Below are 25524 nucleotides of genomic sequence, written 5' to 3'. Positions count from 1 at the left end.
AAGAATGCTAACTTAATTATCACTTTATTTTCTCCTATAGTTTGGAGTTTGATTAGGCTTCTTTTTGGTTTATCACTTTGCAATTATTGAACATTATTCACCCTTTAGTTTTGCCTGTGAAAATATGAGAACAGTACAGAAAAAATGATCCATTATTCATGTAAAATAATACCCTCATTTACCCTGATTTCATTTAACTTGTGTCAGTTCCATCAAATGTCGTGAATTCCCATTATTTTGGCAGGATTTTCACTCAAGTTGATACTCATGCAGTTAAATCTTGTACACAAGGCTAAACCTTGTAATTGAACATGGAGCTTGTGAGCTTTTTTCACAGTTTAATCCCAGTTATATTTCTATAATTAAAAATCATGAATTGTTTAACGGGACTAGGAGTTTGTGAGCATTTTTACAGTTTGTTTAATCCCATCTAGGGAAAATTATAAACATTTACACAGAGGAAAATGGGGTAAAAGAATATGGAGAATATCAATGAAACTGAAACCTCGTAAGAAGTCTCACAGACTCAAGTTTCTGACCTTTTTTGTCATACAGTGGAACAGCACGTATCCCCGGTCTCAATTCCGGGATTGGCAAACATGTCTGGCCGCCAAAGTCATCCTTATCTGATATGTCATGCTCTCGAACTTCGATTCTCAACAATGCGAGCTCTGGAACACTCAAAGGGAATGTAAACTCTTCATTCCAATATGGCCCCCAGTCGTCCTCAATTATCCGTGTCTTTCGTTTTGCTGCATCTGCTGGCACTCCAGTGATATGAACCTGAGATCTCCATATAGTAATGGGGATAAATCAAGAAATTTTACGGCGATTTAATTTTTTTGCAAGTCTTACGAAAGAAAAAAGGCTTGTACTCGTAAGATATGATGAGATAAAATGCCATATGTTGCTAAACATATACTACGAACCTTTGTGTAGAAGTCTGGTGGAGAAAATGAATCGAAGTGTGTGTGGCTGAAATCCAAACGCCATCCATCACCCATGTACACTTTTACCTATCAAACATGACCATAAGAATCTTTCTTGTTCGAGGAACTAAATTTATCGGGTAAACAATTTTACTTGCCTTTAAGATTTTCTTCACAGGCAACGGTATTTTGGGATCAAAGACCACGCCGTTCGGACCTCTCTTCATGACTATATCAGGTTTCTTCACATATCCACAACCTCCATTAGATCTAAACATACCTTGCATTGTCCATAGAGATTTTCCATATCCCTTTTGGGTCAAAGACACAATATATCCAACATTAAATGGCACTGCTACTAAGATAAAATAGAAACAATTTGACATCAACTAAATATTATGGAGTACTTGTGCTAAAATAAAAAAACCTACGCTTCTTGGTTCAGAAAATAGATTTTCACGTGACCTCTCAAGGTCATAAATTTTTTTTTATCCTTGATGTCATGTTGTCTGTTGTACATCTTCATTCCAGGGCAACCAACCGAACAAAAATTCCTCGTGCTCAAGGCGATTTTATGTACCACGGTCATGTTTTCCTTATTCTTGATCATAAGAATATAGTTTCTATTTTTCTATAATAATCTAGTAAAATTCACCTCAAGCTCGATACTGAACTGACCTGCATATTAAAAGCAATCATCTGAGCTCCGTGCATCCATCCAATAGTAGGGTCAAAATTTGATGATGTTACTCCTGTTCCCTTCGGAAATACCCTCAAGATATTTTTTTGAGAGAACCTGAAAAAGGTAAAAAAAATAATAAAAGAAAACTGACAGTTTGACCAAGTTATTTTTTAAAATTTTTCTAAAAAAACTAACAGGTAACAAGTTCTACGAATTAACTCAAGCGTATCTATGAGTGAAAAAAAAGCGTACCTGACAACATCCATTGGATAAGATGCTGCAGCCCTTGCAAGTGTTTGTTCACTCAAACTAAGTCGATTAACTTTACCACTACCATTTCTAAGTGCATGCTTCAAGCCTTTTTTTACCTTCCCGGCATGAATGGCGATCAACCGGTTATATTCTGGTGCCGACATATTTCCTGATTTTTGTCGATGAAAACCGATATGTTCATCTTCTTGATCACTGTCGCTCTGATTTTCATAAGAAAGCATGCGATCAACTAAAAAGTAGAATGTTATAAAACAAAAGATTTGGCATTTACGATCATTGGATAGTGTGGTGTCATATAGGACCCTCTAGGTCAACCCTAAAAATGCTTCTGGTGTCTATCATCAGGTGTAATAGAGAAATAGAACTACGGTGCAAACCAATACTTCATAACCTAATATCTCAGCCAAGACTGGAAAACCTGGCCCATAAAGCTCGACCCAATTCATGTTTACTATCCATGCCAGGCATATAATCAAGAGTTTAATTCCGGGTAACATGAAAAATGATTAGGTAATTAAAAGATATCCAAATTTTTTATATTTTTTCTATTTCAGATTTTGCATATTTAAGAAATGTTGCACAGTTAATTGTTTCTACCTTATCATAAGCTTCGGGCTCAGCTGCAGGATATAACTTACTCAATGATAATTCAACTTCAAATGAAATATCTTGATGATACTTGGTACTCTTGGGGATAACTAGGTAACTATCATTGCTCCGTGCGTGCCTCAATCCTTTCTTCGACTTCCCAGCATGAATAGCAGTCAAACGCCTAAATTCCGGCACGACCATACTGCCTGACTTATGTTGCATGGAATCGATGTTGCCTTGATCACTCTCGCTCTGACATTTCGGAAAAGTATGAGTGTATTAGCACCTAAATAGATGAAAATTTGCCTTTACCTTGTTCTTACACAATAGAATAAGAATTTGAACTGGGTGGGGCATAGAATAAACCCCCGTCTTACCTTGACATATGCTTCAAGTTCATCTGATGGATTTGACGTCTCTCTCATTGATAATTCATCTTCATATGAATCCTTTTTCATTGGCGATGAAATATGTTGATCCTTGGCATTCTTTGTTTCAAGATACTCTTCCGGATCATCAAAACTAAAATCATTTCTCAACATATGTCTCAGGTCTTTTTTCGCCTTTTCAGTATTAAAAGCAGTTAAACGTTTAAATTCTGGTGCAACCATGTTGCCTGGTTTCTGTTGAATTGAATCGACGTCATCTTGATTACTGTCACTCTGATATTTCAGAAAAAAGACAAGCACTTGAACACCTAAAAAGTAGAATGACATAGAGATGACTTTTATCTTTTTTTAAATGACACATCAACATGCTGTGCCATGTAGGTTCCACATGTTAGTGGTTTAAATGCTCCTGTTGTCTTTCGTCAAGACTCAAGTGTAATATATAAGGAGCCTTCAGTTTACCTTGTTACTGGCTAAAAGTTCAGATGTAGGGGATAATGTCTCCCTGAGCGACAGTTCATCTTCTAAGGAATTTTTTCCCCTTGGTGATGAAATATCTTGATCCTGGGTATTTTTTGTTTCCAAGTATTCTTTGGGATTAACAATATTGCAATCGGTCCTTGGTGTGTGCCTCAAGCCTTTTTGCACATTCCCAGAATTAATAGCAATCAGACGCTTGAATTCTGGCGTGGACATATTGCACGATTTTTGTTGAATGTGATCGATATCATCTTGATAACTATCACCCTGATTTTCAGATCGTTTAAGCCCATTAGCACCAATAGTTAAATATATATAGAAAACATTTTTTTCATTCCTTGTTTTGTTCATGTTATAAATCTTCCTAGACTTTCATAGCACAGAAGAAGCCCTTTTACCTTGACTTCAGCTTCAAGATCAGCCGAAGGATCTAACATCTCCTTAAATGATAATTTATCTTCGGAGAAATATTTGTCAATTGGCATGGAATGCCATGATGATTGATACTATCTGATTCATTACCATGATCGCTGCCATTTCGTATTGCAGGCATCAGACCAAGTTTCACTTTCTCGGTATCAATAGCTGTTACTTGTTAGGCGCTTAAATTCTGGTGTTGTAATGTTGGCTGACTTTTTCTCAATGAATTTGATATCTACATCATCTTTACCGCTATCACTCTGATGGTCAAAAGAAGTGCAATATTAGCACCTGGTGTTGAATATGATAGACATACCTCAATGTCATTCTCTATTCATTACAGGATACGACAGCATTAATTATAACTAGGTCATACAGATAACATATTATCAAGGGCAATAAAAGGAGCCTTCATGTTACCTTGTCATCGGCTTCAGGTTCGGCTGTAGGTTCCGACATCCCCCCTCCCCTCGTCGACAATTCATCATCAGATGAATCTTTCTCCCTTGGTGACAAGATATCTTGATCCTTGATAATCTTTGATTCTAGGTACTCTTTGGGTGGTTTGGTTGAAAGTATAATTTTATGCTTCAATTCCTCGGGTGATGGAAATTCGTCCAAGCATTCCGACTCAGGGTAATAGAGCAAGTCTCCAAAAATTTGTATAACCATCTAAGAATGAAATTTAACTCTGATCACAATCAGAACACAATCAAAAAGTTCAAATTTTGGTTACTGTAAACATTCTAAAACACAGAGAGTCAATGTCGAAGAAATGTTACCTCTGCAACTTTAGCTTGAAGTTCCGGTGTTAGATGATCCTCTAAAGTGATTATTACTGGGTACGGGGATCTAACAAAAGCATGCTCTTTAATAGACTTCAAGCATTTCATGAGTGGTATAAGAAACAACAAAAATTAACAACGAGAAGATTCCGTAAGTTTCCACAGAGGGGAGAAGAAACCAAATGGCTTGAATAGTAATTAAATTTGAGTCTGAAAAATAGGAACTTGAGTTGAACTCAAGCCTGTTCAAAAAACTTTTGAGCCAAATTGAGCAAGGTTCGAAGACGAGACATTGGAATTATGAAAAACATTTTCAAGTATTTGTGACAGAAACCTCTTGCCTATGCCAGGTGTACAACCAACTTCTAACGGGCTTTCAGGCACATCACCTGTTTGAACACCCATTATAGTAACGAATTTCACAGTAAAAGTATTGCATACAAAGATGCTTACAGAAGTACGCGTGACTTGATTTGGTTACTAATATTTCTCTTTGATAACAATGTTCATGGGGTTGTGCCTCTTTCTTCTGAATGACAAGTGAAATTGAAATATCAGAATTACAAGTATATAGGATCTTACCATACCTTCCATGAAGAACATGAATTTAGCTTTTGCAGAATTTGGCCATAAGTCGAGTTCTATTCCCCTCACACCATTTTCCAGAGATTTAATGATTGGGATTTCGCTACAGTCACTGCTTAACTGGTTTCCAGTTAAATAGGAATTGTGACTTGTATATATGAAATAATGTTGCAATGGCGCAGTCATATCTTGGTGTACCTGAAATTGTACAAAATGTCAAGGTAATTGTGAGATGATTCCACTTCAAATGTCTGTAGTGTTTGTCATTGAATCGATGCTTATCAAGGCATCACATCTCAACATCTATTGGTTTGATTCGAATACTGAGTATAATTGTCCTCAGAAAACTGCCAGTTTGATGAACCAAATTTTCCATCTCTTTTTTTTTTTAAGAAAAATAATTACTGATAAATCCTTATGCCTGAACCCTTTGCAAACTGTCTATTTCACAGACAGTAGCAGTTCTTTGATTTTCAAAGAAGATAGCATGCCATACAATATGCATAAGTTACTGATTTGAATCTCATTGCAGTTAAAAAATATGATCTTGAATAATTCACTTACCATCAGCTAGAATACTTCGTCAGAAAAACCGTTCACTCCAACAATCAAAAGCTCTTAGGCAATGACCGGATCATTATTACTCTGAATCTCAATACCTCTAAATGCTAATTGAGTAAAAATACTTTTCCATAAGTTCGACACAGACGTAAATGTGGCATTATAATCTTTTCTCACCACTTAACAAACCTTAACAAAAGAGCGCAAGTGTACTTCATACACAAACTCACACAACAAAACCATGAGTCGTAGTAACTTACAAAACTTAGTGTGTGTTTCTTATAATCTAACACATTCTTAAAACTCAAAAGCAACACTGAATATGAAGTCAACTTAAACTTTTGTCCAAAATCATAAAAGCTTTTGCAATTTCAAACATTATCCATAATAAGATATGTATTATCCCGGATAAGATTCCAAATTCCGTTCAAAGCTCTTGTTTGAATGGATTTTTACTAGAATTGTCACGACTCACGACTAAGAATGTGTTTACAGTTCCATTCAGAGTGGATACAAGCATACATACACTCAGCATACATTCAACAAAATAAGAGAAATGAAGAAGATTAACCTGATAGATAATCGGATTGTTAAGATCATCTTGGAATAGAAAGTGGAAGAAGTCGTCAAGGCTAAGGCCTGGCCGCGGGCGCTTAGCCCGTGCAGTCCACCTCCTGCTGATACTCAACAAAAAACTTCGAAAGCTGATCCGCCCTCATGTGGGCCCCGTCCTCCACGTACCGGACAAACGCTGCCTTCACGTCCGGCAGTGGCTCGGCCTCGCTGATCTTGAACTTCCGATTGAGACACCCAAACATTTTGTAATAATTGTAACTGACCATTATGATTCCCGCCAAATCTGGATGTATTGTATGCGAAAATCAATGCTCGCGGGCCATCAAGTGATCTGATCGTGATGGTTCGAAAAGCTGGTCGTTCGAAGCATCGTTAATGGCGTCGGTTGGATTAATCCTTTAGCTGCGTGGATGAAAAATGGGGAAGATAATGATGGAAAGCATCTGCATGCAACATGAAAATCAAAGGGGGGAAGAGAGAAATCGGGAATGGAATAGGGGAAGGAAGAAAGCTACGCTTAAGGAGTTTTTGAAGCTTGATCGTTGCTGACGCAGGTGCGAATCTATTACTTTGGCTATATTCCATTTCCTAATATATGATCAATATTTCAATATGTCAACGCACAAAATTAAGTTTTTTTATTTAGTATTTTTCATAATTTTATATTTCTTTGGTAATTATTATCATTGTTAGTTTATTTATTATATTACTATCACTTATTGATAAATATTTATTACGAAATAATTTTAAAAATTAAAAATGAGAAAATATATATAAATAAATAAAAAGTTGAGAAAATGGGAATGATAAAATCCAACCAACTAAAATATTTTTTTTCATTTTCGCTTCATTTGCCCTAAGCTTTTAAAATTTTATAAATTGTTTCAAAGAAATTTAGTAAAATAATCTCCAATTATAAACTAGAAATAATTTTAAACGTTTATTTTTTAATTAAACTATGAAAACGTCAATTTTTTTGACATCTCGTTTTGAAACAATTAAATTATTATATTGTAAATAATAAAAATAAATAAATTTAGTTTGCTCGATTAAAAAAATATAGTCCCCATTTGTTAGCCTTCCAGTTTGTTTTCTTTCTTTTCAAAATATATCATTAGGTGAATAATAGAAAACATAACACCGCTAGAAATTTATGACAAATAGAAACTAATTTTGTCTTTTTTAAGTGAGTTTGTAAACAAAGTTGAGGAGGTTTCTTACGAATATTTATCTGTGAGACGGATCAATCCTATCGATATTCATAATAAAAAATAATACTCTTAACATAAAAAGTAATATTTTTTCATTAATGACCCAAATAAGAGATCTGTCTCATAAAATATGACTCGTAAGACCGTCTCACACAAGTTTTTGTCAACAAAATTACAATATTAATTTAAAATAAAATAATAATATTGAGTATCTACATAGTAACGAAAAACCCACAACGATATAAATCATATAAAGATATGGAAAACCACCAATTTTATTTTGTTGGATTTAAATAAAATTTATTTATTTATTTTTGTGATTAGATATTTTGGTTTTATAAATTGTAATACACAATCTTCCTCCTAGTTTTATTTTACAAGTAGAAAAAATAATTAACTTCCCAATACTATCTTAAATTTCTCTCCAAATTTTTCTTAGATGACCGAGCAAGTAAAACATTGAACACTGGCGTCGTAGACTGATTCTTTCATCTCCTAATCCATTAGATCTTGTTAATCTCTCGCACTTCAGTGAAAAATGATATCATGAATTGATTATCCGAATCTCAAAATTTCACCAAATTATAAGAGAAAAACATTCCAGATGTGATATAAAAAAATCCATAGTTATTCGTCACCTTCAGAGATTCCAGCTCATATTATTCATGAAACCAAATTTTGTCATAATAACTCTCAAGTGAGACGATCTTATTGATCGTATCGAGTCAAATAAGAAATTCTTCTCACACAATTGACTCGTAAGACGGTGGAGTTTTTGTGATTTTGCTTATATTGGGGAATTTTACCTCCATTCCATGTTGACTGTAAAATTAATGAATCTCACTCAAAAACCATGCATGCTTTGCTACATCCTATGAACATGCAGGAAATAAATCTTCCATTTGGGCAAAATCATGTGAAACGTTTATGGACAAACAAGATCGGATAAAAGTATACCAATTTCCACTATGTACCAATCTTGACTTGGCACACTTCAAAACTTTCATAAAACCCATGCATGTTCTAATTACCATCCGTTAATATCCCTGTCGCATTATATGATCAAAGACTGCTTTTTAAAAAATATTTTATGAAGATTTTGACAAATATGGCAGTCCTGACCATAACAATAACTCAGAACCAGCTTGGTAAAAGATAGGACAAGATGCATGGGTTTTGTGAATCAAAATATAACTGTTTAGTTGTGTGTACCAAATCAGGACCTGTCGGTTTAAATATAAGAGTTTGATTCAGGGGTAGCCAAAGCTACCAATCTCAAAGTTTAGTACCTAATTTAGACTGTTGTGCGCAAAATTTCTTGAGAATAAATAGAAATAACTTTCATCTTAATTCCAAGAATTCATATTTTCAAATTGTCGACTATCTTCTTGACTGAGAGGATTCACCTGTCATCGAAGTCGGTCAAGTCCAGAAAAAGCAGCAGTAGCTCAATCAATAGGTGGTCGCCGCCAGCAAAGTTGTTTTAACTTCTATATAAATACTTCCATGTCACAGTAAAAAGGTGAAAAGAATGGCAGTCTATAGGCCAAACACTATCATCCTTAATGTCAAAATTAAAAGAGACAAAAAGAAATTGAATCCTTTACACTGCTGGCAATGGTATCTGAGATGAGAGTTGGAACTTAAATTCACCCCTTGAGGGTATCTGAGATGAGAGTTCGAACTTAAATTTACCCCTTGAGTTCAAGTCTATGATATCACATCATCTAAACTCCATGCTGAACATGATGAGATCATCTACCATGAGGGCTGAAAATGGGACACAATGCACAAGTGATCAAATTAGCAGTGTTTGGTGGAGCAAACCACATTCCACATGTAATAATCACCTGAAAGGAATGGTTTGGTGATGAGGTTATGTTATGACATGGTGTAGTTCACTAAACACCATTACATAGTCTTCAGGCCAAAGCACTGGACAAGAATACAATTCACAAATAAAAACCACAGCAACTTTTTAAATAATGTTCCTTTAAAGAGACTGTCCTCTGACTACGTAATTATTTCCAGAAAAGGGACGGCTGAATCATTGTAATAATTGCACGCATTCAACCAGGTGAAAAACTAAACAACTGGCACCAATCATCGTAGCACTAGTATCTTTGCCAGAATCAAGTAAGGAGCAACTACGAAGATATATTGGATACTGAGTAAAAACTCCATCTCACTTGTCACCGAAGATGATTATGTGAAACAAGTCATTTAAGGATTCCATCAGGTAATTACCACAAAGATATTCATAACGACCAATATTGGCAAATTAAATTTCTAATGCTGCATCCATGGCTGGTCTTTAGTCCAATGAGCTTGAACAATCAAATTTTTTCCCGGGAACAACCATCGCAAGATGAAGAGCCAAGTTTTGATTAAAATACCACGCCCTTGTTTAATCAGGAACAATTTTAGAAGTCCATACCTCAATTCTATCATGAGTATCCAGTAATCTCAAACAAGAAATGTTAATACTCGTGGTATTATCAATTCACTTAATCTCAAAAAATAAGATATATAACTGGATCTTTGCTGAAAATTTGGTGCCATGCGACTGGAAGAAAGTAGCCGATTTCCAGCCAACTTGTGGTCCACTGCATAGTTTTTCGGTAGCAAGTTAAAATCTTCTTCTTTTCACTCCAGATACATCAGAGAACCCATCATCATGCCAGCCCCGCCCACCAGGTCTGTGACTTCCATCTTGCTGCTCTTCTATATCCCTCATTCGCCTAGGTACGCTAAGAGGTGGAGGATGCTTTATGCGCCCATCAAACTCTCTCTCTCTAATGTCACTTCTCTCAACAAACTCGGTATCTGTGTCCTGATAGAATCTGCAAGGCTTGGGACGATCATTCAAATGTAAATGGTAGTTTCCATTATCAGTGTTATAAGTAGATCGAAATGGGCGAACAAAACCTCCTCTCTCACTTAAGTTTCTTCTCTCATCCATACTTCCATCATTACAAAGCTCTTGAAACCTATCAGAATGCCCTGGTCTATTGGAATACTCATCACCATCAGTCCTCTCTCGAGAATCCAACACATCAGATCTCCCAGTTCCACAGGGATACAACCGCCGAGGGGGGCTTCTCCTATTTGAATTGATAGGCCTTCGATGAACTTGCTCCCGCCCGAAATCAAAATCTTTCAAGTCATTCGTATGCTGGGAAGTGTATGAAGGAGATACCCGTCTTCTAGGAACCATCTCATCGCGACAAGCGTGTTCAGGAGATCTCATCCTTCTCATCCTAAATAGAGGTGGACATCTCTGCTGTGTTGATTCGGGATGCCCATCGGGTGACCATTGACGAGGAGACGACCAAGGGCCTGGTGAGCGTGTACGGGATCTAACTGGAGATTTTGAAAAAATTCGAGGATAACCTTTCCTATGCACAGCAGAAAAATTCCTATTCCTTCGAAGCTGACCATCAAGTTCGTCGTACCTAGTTTGCTGACAAGGGAAAACAGAATCTCTGATATCATCAGACAAATGCCGCATTAACTTTTCCTCGTGTCGATGCCCCATAAAGTCTGATCCATCTTCAACATTGTATCTACTTGGGCTGATGTTTCTAGGAAATCTACGAGGCATTTGAGTGTTCCTCGTTATCTGGCCATCTACATCTCCAGGAGATAGCCTCCTTAAGGATGGACGGCGTAATGAAGGTAACTCATCGTTCATTGTCTTTTCCCTACCACTACACGAGGTGCCATCAGGTGTAATATCATAGTCATTAAATTCAAATTCGCCAGCAATGGAAGAAGATTGTTTATGTCTAAAGACCCGGTAATCAGCTCGACCATTATAAGTTTCTGATTCATGATCACGATCAGAGTCCCACTCATCATGTAGGCGGCCAAACCTACCAAAAACCCTCCCTTTTCCAAGCACGAAACTGTGTCTTGAATTCCTAAATGACTGAACATGCACTCTATCTTTCACACGTTTGTTGGGATCATCAATATAAAGTTGCTCTCTGAAAATTGAAAAACAGGTGCAGAATTATCATAATTTATTTTGATCAAAAAATAAGTAATATACAAGTAAGAAGAAAATCAATTAGTGTCACAAACGATCACCTATTCCAGCGTGGGCGTATATCCCCTTCGAGATTAGAATATTTTTCTTTTCCAGTTTGCGGTGTTAACACCCTGCCCGACAGTGATCTTGTTTTACATGGAGGGCTGGCAATGGTAGCACGAGGTAAACTTATGATCCGGTTTTTATTAGCAACACTACCGGAATCTTGAACAATGTTGTTGCCATCTGCAGATACTTTCACCTCAGACAAAGCTGAATTATGATTTACTGGACAGATATCGACGACTTTATCAATAGCATCACCACCAAGTGTAGCACCCATTGAATGACTATCATTGGTCGCTGTGGACAACTCATTATCGTCACTTTTGTTAACATCTTCTGACAGTATATCAAGCGGCTTATCCGGAGTGACAACACAGACCGATTTCTTTCCAAAAGAATCAACCTCTTTCAAAATGTCTGATACTGGTTTCTGCAAGATTTTATCCACACTTTTAAGCTCATCAAAACAAACAGCACCCTCTTTAGTTTTACTACATATAGCTGCATCATTATTTTCTGTTACAGTGACTTTTTTATCAGAAACAGGTGTGTTAGTGTTTTGTTCATTAATGTCATAATCACATTCAACAAGTACTTCATTTTCTGACTTCGGTTCAACACCCCTCGCATCTTCTCCGACTGAATCTTTTAGCTGTTCTCGAACCTCACCATCCTCATAATCATCATCTTCCTTGTCAAGCATCTTCTCTTCTATATCCATGCAGGTAATATGGTTTCTTTCTTCGGGCAATTTAGTTGATACATTCATCTTTTCCTCGTTGTCCGCAGCAAGCTCATCGTTTCCACACAAATCGTTAGATTTCTCAATAACCAAAGCCAACTGGCAGTCACCAGCATTGAGAACACTTGACTCCTCTGTCATGCACAACTTTAACTGTTTGCCATTTTTACTCGCTGATTTAGAAACCAGGTTGTCTCTCTGTTCATCCGTTATATACCTGTGGCCAAGTACTTCTTCAGACGGTAAAGACTGTTCAGACTGATTTAGCGGTAAAAAACTCGAAGGGCGTGACTTCTGAGGTGTCAAAGGAATTGATAAAGCGGAAGAAGATGCTGAGCTATCTTGATGCTGCATAACCGTTCCATTCTTTGCAACAGATTGTGATAGCATAGAACCTTTAGACTTGAAGCTTTCCTTATTACCCTCCTGAACCACTTCAGATTTCACTGATTTCTGGGGAAAAACAGATCCAGTGCTGTGGTTTTCAAAACATTCTTTTTTCACAGAAGCAAGTTTAGATAAAACCATGTTACTGCTATTACTAGTGCTACAATCAAGTTTTGAATTCTCGTCGACGGGTTCTGATTTGACACTTTCCACAGTAGTAAATGTCAAATTCGTATTTGACAACTGCGGCCGTCCCAAGTTCACTCTCGAATCAACACTTTCAGAGCCCATATTATCTGATAACGAATAATGCTCACCACACAAATCCAACTCTCTACAAGGAATAGAAAGACTAAGACTAAGGATATCTTCAGGTTTGTACAGGCTACGCTGTACAGATGTATTAGAAGAGTTAAGGATATCTTCAGGTTTGTGCAGGCTACGCTGTACAGATGTATTAGACGAGTTAGAGCTATGTTCTTCCAAAACTTTATGCCCCTTGTTCAATGTGTTCAAAGAAGCTTTCAAACCATGCTCAACATCGGACTTGGTAAATCCATCAATGCCTGCAGCCTTGTGCACATATGCTTGATTAGCAACAGAACCCTCCCACACATCCATAGTCGTGTTCAGATCCCAGTTAGATCGTTTAACACATCCTAGACTACTAACATCACTAACTGTACTGTTATTGCTATCATGTGAAACTAGCATTTCCCGATTTGAAAGCAAACTCAGGGATGAGAGATCTGACTTGCCAGGTATTTGGCCGATACCTTCACTGATTTTCTGCTCCAAAGCAGGTATAGATGGTTTATTTGCTCCTAAAAACAATCCAACATTATTCGGACAAGTAGATAATTCGAGCTGACTAGCTCCTTCAATTTTTCCACCAACCAGTTCCTGTTTGACATTCAGAATCTCGGCACCAACCCTGCTTCCCGAGACTTCTGGCTCTGCAGATTTTTCATTCAAAAGAAAACCCAAACCGATATCCGGATTTACTTCCTGCGGCTTCAAGAAAGAAGTATCCACTTTATCTTGTGCCAATTCAACACGAGTGTCAGTAACTTGTTCTTTTATAACTATCAGTTCCAAAAAAAATTTCTCTTCAACTTTACACGGATGACACATATCTTTAGACGTACCGATTGACGGCCCTCCACCTGGGCTATTATTAATATCATTCTTGTCCTTCGACTCATTTTCCTCCGAAAAACAGGTCTTTTCTTCGGGGGGAGGAGATGGAGACCGAACCACAGGAAATCTCCTTTTCTTGATAGGAATCGCCACAGAGAAATTACTAAACTGCTGTTGCTGCTCCAGCTGCGGGGAAAGTACCCCAGGCTGCAGATAAATTTTGACTAAATAAAAATTTCCAAAAATAAACTAATTAAGCACTATCTATGCTTTAAAATCAGACGACAAACCTCTTCATTTCCTGGAATCGGCATGAGCCTAGAAAAGAATTCCCAGAAATCAGGGTAGCCGTAGAATAAAAAAAGGTGCGCAATATAGAAAACAGCAGAATTAATTTAAACAAAGTTCAAGACAGTGAAAACGTCTAAACGGCAAGCTATTTCATACTCCAAATCTTTCAATGGAAACTACAACCAAATTCATCCAACAGAGAAACAAACCACGTATGAGAAATACAAAAATTTCTAACCTAATCTAGCAAACATAGCAAAAAAAAATCAACTAACAAAAAAAAACCACCTACCTGTTTCTGAAGGAGAAAAATTGAACAAGTTAATTTTAAAAAAAACAAAAACAAACCTACCCCTATAATCGATTATACACAGAAAGTTTTCCTGATTCTACAGCAAAGCAGCATAAATAGGGGAAAATGTTCAAGGAACTACTCTCCAAATAATCACCATGAAAGCAAGAATAAAAAAGAAAAATAAACACAGAACAATAAAATTCAGATCCGGTCCTAATAACACGCAGTCGGTGATTGTCGTCGGTAACAAATCAACAAAAAAATCTGGTGATGTACAAGATCTTTCTTTAAGCCTCGAGGAAATTTACCTACAGAAATTCAGCTAAATGAGAGAGAGAGATGAACGGAAGGAGAAAACGACGACTTGACTAAAGGGCCAATGAATTTGTCTATTGCGCCCTCCACCTTATCGCGGGTCCCACCGTGATAATAACATGTGTCGTGTCAGCTTGCTTGTTATTAAGGTTAAAATATTGGATATTTAATCAATTATATATAATATATATATATGTATGTATGATAATAAATAATATTTTTGTCGTAATAAATTAGATTTTTCTTGACTTATTGAATTATTTTATAAAAGTTTTAATGATTAAAATATTTTAAAAAAGACAAAAACTTGTATAAGACGGTCTCACGGACGTATTTTATGAGACAAGTCTCTTATTTGAGTCATCCATTAAAAAATATTACCTTTTTATTCTAAAATTGTTACTTTTTATTGTGAATATTGATATGACTGACCCGTCTCACAGATAAAGATTTGTGAGACCGTCTCACAAAAGACATGCTCTTTAAATAAAACAAATAATTTATTTATTTACACATTAATTAACAAAATATAACTTTTAATATTGGACGAACTTGAGATCTATCTTACAAGTATAAAACTCTATAAAAACATAAAATTAATGAATTTGAAGTTTACGGTCTTATTTCTCTAAAATTAAGAAAATAAATTTGAATATATTTGTAATATATATAACGAAAATACAAAAAATATAATTAGAAAAATAATTTAAATATTTTTAAAATAAAAATTTATACACGTAGATTAATAGTTTAAATTTTATATTACCAGCATGTTTCAAATTTTTACAAAGTCAAAAAAGTTTGAAATTGAAACAGATCAAACGTGACATTGAGATGGTTTATATTTTATTAAATTTATTGTGATTTATATTTTGGTCAATATTAAATATTTTATAAAAATATGGAGAGTGACAAAATTTTCTGCCTAAGACTGCATGTTTAATTGTACATAGTAGAATATGATATCATTTTAAAAAAATCAAGTTTAGGATAAAAAAAATACTGCCAATAGAGAATATATTACTTTTATATTTGAAGTAGGTTCGATAATTTAAAATAATAATAAAAATTAAATATATATCAACCATTATAAAAGAGATTTAAAAATTTGATAAAAATGAATAGTTTCAAACGTTATTACAATATCGTAAATATAAATATTTCATTTTTTATGTGTTTCAAATATATAGTTATGCTTTATTATTTAATATTATTTTTTACATTTTTTATCGATTTATACATCATTAAATACAATAAGTATTTAAAAAATATAACATTAATTACTTTTAATATTTTTTTATCATATTAAAAATAATTTATTTTAAAATAATCGTCCACTTGCTTTTTTTAAAGCGGAGTAGTTGATGACTTTTTTTCCAGCGTATAATCATTTATATATGTTGCACTTATGATGCATTGAGAATAATATTTTCAATTTATTTATATAAGATTTTTTTATTTTATATAAATATCTTAAATTAAACAAAAATTATTGCGAACTTTATTTGTATATTTTTAAAATTTAGATGTTTAAAATTTTGTATAAAAAAAACACCTAAAGAATCATTTCCGATTTGCTATTTTTGGTATAATTATTGAAAAAAAATAACTATCGAAATTGGAATTAAAATTTTTCGAACATAACTATTTTTAAAAGTCTGCTTTTTTCTTTTAGATATCAAAATATCTGCAATATATTTATATGATTCTATTTTTATTTTTTTTAATGATTGACGGTTGGCGAAGGGTGCCAACTATTTTTAGTGATTTCTGTCGATAATTCATTGCCTCCAAGTTGCGTCCATCATAGACGTGGCCAAGGGTCAAGTTTGATTCGAAACAAAACCGGGACCGTGATCGATAAACCGAATAATTGGGTTAATATGTTTGGTATGACAGGTTGTTCGGTTATGATTTACGAGTAGAAAATCCATCGACCTAATAGGTTAGTGTTATTTCTTTTGTAAAAAAAATTAAAATCGAGTGATGGTTGTGCAAACAAAGTCCTATTTGTTAAATTATTATGAACGACAATTTTGAGAAAATTTTAAGAGATTGGCTTTTCAATATTTGCTTTTTGTGTCATATATTTCAATAATAGATCTCTTGTGATACGCTTTCGTATATTTTTATCAATGACACGGATCAAACATGCTCATATTTACAACAATGAGTATTATTTTTGACATAAACGTAATAATTTTTTATGAATGACTCAAATATTGAGATATTTGTCTCACAAAATTAACTAATGAGACGTCTCAAAAAAATTATGTTGTGATTTTGGTATGTATAGTAAGCATAGTTTGGATATTTATCACGTAAAGGATACATATTTAATTATATCATGTCATACCAATAATTATAAAATTATCATGTTATCTCAATATCGTTATCTATAATTTTTTTAATCATTATTGATCATATTTTTATTCTTTGTATCCATTCTATTTTATTAAAGTCGATGATGCGATAGTAACCATCTATAAAAGACACCAACTTTTTCTTCCAACTTTATATTTATATGATATTAATATTACACTTTTTTTTTTGTTTTTAATTTCAACACATGCTTTTATTTTTATTTTTTTATTTCAACAATTCAAATATCAATTTAGTCCCTCCATAATTTGTCAAATTTCACTTTAATATATCGATAATAATAATAAAAAATTGTATCCACACATCATGTGTACGAAATAACTAATTGCTTATTATTCTTCGTCTCATATTATGAACCAAGAGATGCCTATTTGTACATCGATCATACTTTGTCAAAAACATACCAACCGATCGAATCAAACCGCAACGCTACTTCTGATTTGTTAAGATAAATCGCGGTTTTCAAAAAATTATGAAATCGCACCGTGATTTATAATGTTGTGGAAATTTGAAGTAAAAACCGTATTGGGCCACACTATATAGTTTATGAACAATTTTGTTTATAAAAGCTAAAATATGTAATATATGCTATTTATGTTGTACTATTTAATTTGGCAAAAACTTATGTGAGACGGTCTCACGGGTCATATTTGTGAGACGGATCTCTTAAATGGATTATCCATGAAAAAGTATTATCTTTTAAGCTAAGAGTATTACTTTTTATTGTGAATATGGGTAGGGTTGACCCGTCTCACAGATTAAGATCCGTGAGACGGTCTCACATGAGATACACTCATTTAATTTTATGTTAAAAAATGGATTCATTATTCTTTTCGTTTTTTTTGAATACAAGTATGATATTGTTCAAAATTATAAAATATAATGTAACTGTTTGTACGACTGACAGGACTTGAGCACGGACCTGAGACTTGTTTATCTTGGACAAAGATAGTTCAAATAAAAAACTAAATCTACCTAAATAAATTAAGAAAATTATTAGCAATCAGCGGAACTCGAATTTGAGATCAACAAGCATCATGATCTTAACCTTGACTATCGGATCAATGCCTTTTTTTTCAAAAAATTATTAAATCGCACTCGATCGATTCTTGCGATACCAATAAAATTTCACAATATTTTCAAATTAAATATTATATATAAGTTTGGAAATCTATGATTAAATTGTGGGGCAATTAGGATTGATCTTAACCTTCAGTCTGTATTTCGAACACAAAATCACCCCTCTTAGCTAGATTCCTGATATGGGTTTGAGTTTGGTGTGTTGGATCGTATGTCAATTTTCATTAAAATGTAATAAACACACATGATTCAATGAAGTCGAGATGATACGTTCAAGAAACAAATTAAGGGATTAACAAAAAAAACTCATGTGTGACGAGATAATTTTGTGAAAATGATCTTTACTTCGATCAAATTCATGAAAAATATTAATTTTTATGTTAAGAATATTATTTTTAGTCCGACCAAATACATGAAAAATATTATTTTTTATGATAAAAAAATTATTTTTCAGTTTAAATATGAATCAAATTGACTTTTATCATTAAAATAGAGTTGTGAGATTATTTTTAGTTCGACTACAATCATGAAAAATTATTATTTTTTATGATAAAAATATTATCTTTCACTTTAACTATGAATCAAGTCGACTCTTATCATTAAAATAGATATGTGAGACGTCTCACAAGATATCTGCTCATGGATTAATCGAAACAACACATATATTTCAATAATAAATAAATTATAGAATTCATTAGGACTCAAAAAATCTGAAAATCATTATTAGACAGACTTTAGAAGGGCTAGAGCTTGGACGAAGCTGTGTGAAAACCTTGGTTTCTTCTAAATAAATATTTGTGTCCTTTTCTCTCCTCTCTCAATAGCAAAAATAATGCATGCCAATAAATGCCGGCCAAGGAGCTGATTTTTCAGTCCAAGATCAATGAAATAATTGGATAATATTTGGGCACTGGAACTGTGGAAGCCATTATTGGACACGTGGTGGCTTTCATCTACATGGATATATAATTAATACTAGTCATCGATACACCTCATATTATTTGTATATTATTTTTTATAATTAATTTATTTATATAAAAAGATAAAATATCATTGTAAAAATTAATTGAAATCTGATTATAATATGAAATTATTATATGTTAAAATTTTGAAATTATGAATAAAAAAAAAACCATGACATTAAGTTTTGTATTTAGACAAAAAATTGTGTGAGACAGTCTCACGAGTTATATTTTGTGAGACAGATATCTTATTTGGGTCATCCATGAAAAATTATTATTTTTTATGCTAAGAGTATTATTTTTTATTGTGAATATCAATAGAGTTGACCCGTCTTACAATAAATATTCGTGAGACCGTCTCACAAGAGACATATTCTTGTATCTATTATAGATATATTTTTTATATTATAGTGGAGATTATTATATTGTGCTTGGCTCAACCCGATTAATCAACAACACTTAATTCGAGCTTACACGAGTCATGTACTTATCCCTCAAAACAAGGGAGAAAAAATATTTAATTTTTTAGATATCAATGTTTAATGTTCTTGATTTTTTAGTAAAAAAAAAATAACGCAAAACAAAGCTGAGTGTCGGGTGTATGAAATGGGAGAGGATTAATTGAATTGAACTTGTGCAAATATTAAGATTTGCTAAAAGTCATGACAATTCACTTGATTTATTTATTTGTATGTTTTTATCATGATAAAATCCACAGTTCATATATATATATATATATAATCATTTCGATATATGGACGTTGCATATTAAATCTCGTATTACAAGAATAATATGTTACAAATGTAACGTGTGCAGCGCGTGTATCAGACGTTAGTATATATTATGAAAGAGAGAGTCTCACGTGAAACCGTCTCACAGATCTTAATATGTGAGACGTGTCAACTCTACCCATATTTACAATAAAAAATAATACTCTTAGCATAAAAAGTAATACTTTTTCATGGATAGCCTAAATAAGAGATCCGTCTCACAAATACGACATATGAGACCGTCTCACACAAGTTTTTACCATTATTGAAGATTTACATTTCATCGCATTTTTTCAAGCATAGGTTAGCACACGATATAAATGTATTTTACTCGCAAATATTTATCTTCAATAACAATCACTATCAAAGCGATAGATGTGCATCGTGCGGCTCATCTTCTTCCGACAAAGCAAATACAAATGGCGTAAAATTGGAGACCCACCTAGGAAAAAAAGCGCAGGCATATGAATGCGCATATACTGCCGCTGCCTCTATATTTCCATAGATATATCACAGAAATAAATTTTCTTGAAATCCAACAATTTAAAATTTCTCCCACCCGGATTTCTTGCACTTTCGGTTGTCCCATTACCCAATACCCAAGGTAAAATCTCCCTACTTCGAAGTTTTCTAGTGTCTTCAACCAACAAAGTGTTTCTTTTCTTTATTCATATGTTGTCCAGGTCCCTTTAATCAATTTATTATTAAATCAATTCTCGAAACTTTAAACTGTACCCATTTTGCAAGTGGGTTGATTTTTGTTGTTCTTGATTTCCTTGACCAATTTTTTTCTCAATCGGAAAAAGAGAGAGATGGGTAGGATATTTGCGGTGACTCTTGAAGGCAAGATCTACAGTTGCAAGCACTGTGGGACTCACCTGGCTCTGAGTGAAGACATCGTCTCAAAGGTGAAAGGGCTATCGTTTTTTCTTTCAAGATCGAATTTTTCCCCCCCTTGTTTTGTGAGTTGATGTACACTCTTGAATTGGCACTTTACTTTTGGTCTTGAGCATATTTATGGAATCTGTTGTTGGAATTGGATTATACAGTATCTGACTTTCTTTTTTCTTGGTTAAAATGAGACACTGCGAAATAATACTGAAAGTGAAAGCCATATTTGATATTTACTCTATGCATTCCTTTTTGAACAACTGAGTGAAGATCAAGGAAATAATTAATGGTGGCAGTTGGAGTTTTAACTGGGAAATGTTGCCTTCATGCTATGATCATATGGTGCACATTTGGCTACACGTTTGTTTATTTCAATGAATGAATGATACAGCTTATTATACAAATCTTGCACTGTGATTAGGCCTTTTATGCATATTTTGATTTCATTGTGTGATAAAGTCTAATCTTTTGTTGTTCAATCTAATGGTGAAAGGAGTTTTTAAGTATTGCATGTTTAGTTCGTTGGTTTTTTAACTCTGTTCTTCCTTTTTTTGATTCTTGGATCCAGTCTTTCCAATGCAAGCATGGGAAGGCTTATCTCTTCAGTAAGGCGTAAGTGTTTCTTGATCGGCTGTTGATGCAAATTAGACAGGAGCATATAGTTTTTCTTGGCATCAAATGTACAAATGGGTAGATACCCTTTCATAAATGATCATAGATACGGCATTCGTATTAAGCATTAAAGGCGAGCCGATAGCTGTATATTTGTCAACATTAAATTTAAACAGGAGCAAACTTACGAAATGATTAGCATTGGCTTTCTAGTGGAGAAATGCTCCAAAAGCAAAGGAATGTGAAGAATTTTACATTTGAACTTCGTTGTACATACAAACATTTGGATTGTTTCCTCGTGCAGTGTGAACGTTACGCTTGGGGAGAAAGTAGAGCGGATGATGATGACCGGAGGGCATGTGGTTGTTGACATCTTCTGTGTTTGCTGTGGGTCAATCGTTGGATGGAAATACGTAAGATTTATTGTCTCACAACAATGTAGCCTGTAGATCACATGTTAAGGCATGGTTGTCAAATGAATATTTGTGTGATTATTCTCAGGAAATGGCTTATGAGAAGAACCAAAAGTACAAGGAAGGCAAATCAGTTCTTGAGCGGTCTGTTCCATGTCACTCACATTCGTAAAAAGCATCCCACATTACTCCTTAATGTTTTTTTTCCCCTTAAAAAAGAGAGCCATTTAACTCCCTTCTTGATAAGGGGCTAAAAATGCAATCATTTACTAGCATGGAACAGCTGCATGATTTTGAGATGAGTATTTTCAATTGAACAGTTTCAAGATTTCGGGGCCGGATGGAAGTCATTATTGTGTTAGCCATGAAGCATACACCGGAGGAAGCGACGCCGATGATATTTGAATGAATTCGTAACATATCAAATGTCTCTTCAACTGTACATTCTCTGCCTTTCTTCTTGAAACCCCTCCTGGATTCCTATATTGGGAGTTATATCTGCAATGTACATAGTCCTTAAAATGACCCGTGAATGAAACATCAGTGGACCTTCAATCTACGTTATTTATGTGCAAAAAGGCTTTTATTATTTTATGATTGCCTAGATATAAAATTTTGTAAATGTTTAAGTTTCACCTTACAAAAAAAAAGGTTTATCAACCATTGTCACGAATGTTATTGCCAACACTACTCGATGATTGTGGAAGCTTGGTCTCGGGCGCTTTTAGAGTTTGGATATATAAGAGTATGTCTCTTGTGAGACGGTCTCACGAATCTTTATCTGTGAGACGAGTCAATCTTACCGATATTAACAATAAAAAGTAATACTCTTAGCATAAAAAGTACTACTTTTTCACGGATGACTCAAATAAGAGATATGTCTCACAAAATACGATGACCGTGAGACCATCTCACACAAGTTTTTGTTTACACAATATTTATGTTGATTAAAAAATATAGATATATATTCTTTTCATAGAATTATCCATATAATTTGATAATGATTTTTAAATAATCAAATAAATATTTTTCTTGGAACAAATTTATATAGCACAAAAATAAGTGGAGCCCACTACATTTTGTTGGATATCTGATTTCTTTGAAGACTCCAACACGCCAAAAAAGAACGAAGCAAACCAACGGCCAAGCTTCTGCTGCCATGGCTCGTGTTGCTTCAACTTCGACGGCAACTTTTCTTCCCAGACTCCATCCCCATTCTTTTCATATGCAGCATCAATCGCCTGCTTCTGTGAATTTCTCATTCCATTTGCAGAATAGAAATAACCGATTTCCCAAGCTTTTATGTCAAACCAATCCCGATGCAGCTGAATCTGCTACCTCAGAGGTTCGCCGACTCAGTATTTGCCTTCAGTTGATTCCCAGATTTCCATTTACTTGTTTTTTTAAAAAAAAACTATAAAGGTCAACGACAAATAAGCTGTTATTGAACTCGGAATTGGGCTGTTATTTGAAATGTTGATATGTTTTGTTTCGTTTGTGTGGCTGCTGAAGTTTTTTATTACACGGTAACTTATTAGTGCAGGAAAAGCAGGCAGTAGAGCCTGGATCTGAAATCGACTCAAAAACAGCTGATACTGCTGTTCCGGAGAAAGCTCCAGCTCCACCAACTAGTCCAGGATTTCCCCAGTATCCAGACAAAAAATTTAATAGGGTGATTGCTGCAGTTTCAACTTTTGCAGCAGTTGGGCTTTTCCTATCGGCACGGCTCGACTTTGGGGTATCTTTGAAAGACCTCACCGCTGCAGCTTTGCCGTATGAAGAGGTTTGTTCAGTTTATATTTAAATGGAATATGCATTAGAACTTGATCTTGCTTTAAATGAAGTAGTTTAAATTTTAAAAAATTTGGTTCTGAAAGAGTGAAGGTTTTGGTTCTCAACTTGGTTATTTAACATGATGTAGAGTTATGTTTATCAATACAATGAGGAACGAACGTATGGGAGCTACTTTGAATTATGTAGATAGAAATCTACATGTCACATTCCTCTACTGAGTAAAATTTGAAAATTGCATATTGTGTTAATTATCATTTGATGAAGGTTTTGTTTAGATTGAATAATTTGAAAACAAGATCCCAAATCCATTTTAGTTTTATGGGTGCTTTCGAGATGAGATTTCATATTTATCCCTACTCAATTTATGCTTTTGCACAAACAATTATGATGTATTTTATATGCAGCTAATATTGGTAGCATCATATGAAATCCGAGTTTCAAACCATTCCCTCAACTCAAATTCTTTCACCTAACTTCAGTCTTTCGATTAAATGCGGCGTAAGAGTTGAGCATCTGTTGTTTATTCTGCAGTGTGAATGTTGGGGCTTTCTTGAAATGCTACATCCATATTATGCCTGCTTCATCCATCCATTTGCATCCCTTTTGTTCTTTATTCGGCTTTGTCTCTGTAGGCTCTATCAAATGGCAAACCTACTGTTGTGGAGTTCTATGCAGATTGGTGTGAAGTGTGTAGAGAATTAGCTCCAGAAGTGTACAAAGTGGAACAACAGTACAAGTAAATGATCTTTATACCCTTAAATGTCTTAATCTGTAATATCCCTCCCGTCATTTTGTCAGGGAATGTCGGCATTTAAGGTCGAACCACATAAATAATTTGTTATATTGTAATATCTTGTCGCTATATTTGCGCTATGTTGTAATTTGACTGTTTTAGCTTGATAGACTTTATTATGGCGGACAAATATTCTATAACATGTCGGATCACATGGTTTGTATTCTAAAAGGACTGTAATTTGGCATTCAGGGACCGAGTTAATTTTGTCATGCTGAATGTTGATAACACAAAGTGGGAACAAGAGCTTGACGAGTTTGGTGTTGAGGGTATTCCCCATTTTGCATTCCTGGATAGAGATGGCAACGAAGAGGGTAATGTCGTAGGCCGTCTTCCGAGAAAATACCTTTTCGAGAATGTCGATGCACTTGCTCGAGGTGAAGCAACGGTACCTCATGCTCGTGTTGTGGGACAATATTCGAGTACTGAAGCCAGAAAAGTTCGTCAAGTTGGCGATCCTAGAAGTCATGGTTAGGGACAGCTGGTGATCAGATCAGTAGCTACGAATTATCAATTTACATTTACACGTAATTTTCTTCTCAAATTGAAAAATAAATGGTAATTTCAGTTTAAGCACTCCAATTCACAAATACATTACTCCGGCACGTTAAATAGGTCGATACCTAAACTGCACGATCCCTTTTTCTAGGTGTGTTGCATCTTTCTTGCACCATTATTTGTCCGTTCCTTCCTGCTTTTTGGGACTGTGAAGAGTTCATTTTCCAAGTTCAAAACCATGTTAAACGAGCGTTTTATCAAGCTCTATCTTGCTTCTCACTCAAGTTCACTAGAAATAATTCATGTTTTGGTTATTGTTGAGTTGGATAGCTAAAAAATAAATATTTTGTAAAAGACTATGAACTTGGAAAAAGCTAAAACGAGGAAGCAACTAAATTTCATCTATATTGATCCCATAGGAGCTATCAGCTTCTCCAAGGCATCTAGGCTCAACTACATCAGAGGGTGGGGTTTTGGGACGTAGTCTCCGGTTTCTGAAGTTTTCCTAAAAGAAAATCTATTCAGTAGACAATCAATTTCATCGAATATATACATCGTCTTCCTTTAAAATAATTTGA

At 34.4% G+C, this 25524-nt stretch overlaps 3 protein-coding genes and 1 pseudogene across 5 annotated transcripts; 2 read left to right on the top strand and 2 right to left on the bottom strand.

Moving 5' to 3' along the window:
- Positions 1-42: 42 nt before the first annotated feature.
- LOC140808418 (phosphoinositide phospholipase C 6-like) lies at positions 43-6779 on the bottom strand (annotated as a pseudogene).
- A 2068-nt stretch (positions 6780-8847) lies between these two features.
- On the bottom strand, positions 8848-14849 carry LOC140807220 (uncharacterized). 3 transcript variants are annotated; one of them, XR_012112646.1, is made up of 4 exons: positions 14141-14738; positions 11575-14057; positions 9333-11471; positions 8848-9252 (listed from the first exon to the last, which is right to left on the bottom strand). XR_012112646.1 is itself a non-coding variant. In XM_073163973.1 (4 exons), exons 2-4 carry the CDS (start codon positions 14162-14164, stop codon positions 10112-10114), a joined length of 3867 nt encoding a protein of 1288 aa, XP_073020074.1. In that variant the 5' UTR covers positions 14165-14168; positions 14745-14849; the 3' UTR covers positions 8848-10111. The 3 variants fall into 3 exon arrangements, 2 of the variants coding, with proteins under 2 accessions (XP_073020074.1, XP_073020075.1); XM_073163973.1 differs by adding an exon at positions 14745-14849 and having other exon boundaries at positions 8848-11471; positions 14141-14168; XM_073163974.1 differs by having other exon boundaries at positions 8848-11471; positions 14141-14168; positions 14494-14738.
- A 5546-nt stretch (positions 14850-20395) lies between these two features.
- On the top strand, positions 20396-22454 carry LOC140807337 (protein yippee-like). Its single transcript, XM_073164146.1, has 6 exons — positions 20396-20549; positions 20752-20853; positions 21405-21448; positions 21753-21861; positions 21950-22005; positions 22182-22454. The coding sequence occupies exons 2-6, from the start codon at positions 20758-20760 to the stop codon at positions 22264-22266; spliced, it is 390 nt and encodes a 129-aa protein (XP_073020247.1). The 5' UTR covers positions 20396-20549; positions 20752-20757; the 3' UTR covers positions 22267-22454.
- A 483-nt stretch (positions 22455-22937) lies between these two features.
- LOC140807055 (thioredoxin-like protein HCF164, chloroplastic) lies at positions 22938-25492 on the top strand. Its single transcript, XM_073163717.1, has 4 exons — positions 22938-23206; positions 23405-23644; positions 24288-24391; positions 24641-25492. The coding sequence occupies exons 1-4, from the start codon at positions 23021-23023 to the stop codon at positions 24921-24923; spliced, it is 813 nt and encodes a 270-aa protein (XP_073019818.1). The 5' UTR covers positions 22938-23020; the 3' UTR covers positions 24924-25492.
- The last annotated feature ends 32 nt before the right edge of the window (positions 25493-25524 follow it).

This window comes from Primulina eburnea, chromosome 12 (genome assembly GCF_022965805.1).
Source record: "Primulina eburnea isolate SZY01 chromosome 12, ASM2296580v1, whole genome shotgun sequence".
NCBI lineage: Eukaryota > Viridiplantae > Streptophyta > Magnoliopsida > Lamiales > Gesneriaceae > Primulina > Primulina eburnea.
This window is presented reverse-complemented; position numbering and strand designations above follow the sequence as displayed.

Coding starts and splice junctions, on each gene's coding strand:
- LOC140807055 (XM_073163717.1), top strand. CDS start 23,021: ATGGCTCGTGTTGCTTCAACTTCGACGGCAACTTTTCTTCCCAGACTC. Junction 23,207..23,404: donor CTGAATCTGCTACCTCAGAG/GTTCGCCGACTC, acceptor TTATTAGTGCAG/GAAAAGCAGGCAGTAGAGCC. Junction 24,392..24,640: donor AAAGTGGAACAACAGTACAA/GTAAATGATCTT, acceptor TTTGGCATTCAG/GGACCGAGTTAATTTTGTCA.
- LOC140807220 (XM_073163973.1), bottom strand. CDS start 14,164: ATGCCGATTCCAGGAAATGAAGAG. Junction 14,058..14,140: donor CGATTCCAGGAAATGAAGAG/GTTTGTCGTCTG, acceptor ATTTATCTGCAG/CCTGGGGTACTTTCCCCGCA. Junction 11,472..11,574: donor ATACGCCCACGCTGGAATAG/GTGATCGTTTGT, acceptor TTCAATTTTCAG/AGAGCAACTTTATATTGATG.
- LOC140807337 (XM_073164146.1), top strand. CDS start 20,758: ATGGGTAGGATATTTGCGGTGACTCTTGAAGGCAAGATCTACAGTTGC. Junction 21,449..21,752: donor GCTTATCTCTTCAGTAAGGC/GTAAGTGTTTCT, acceptor TTCCTCGTGCAG/TGTGAACGTTACGCTTGGGG. Junction 21,862..21,949: donor CAATCGTTGGATGGAAATAC/GTAAGATTTATT, acceptor GATTATTCTCAG/GAAATGGCTTATGAGAAGAA.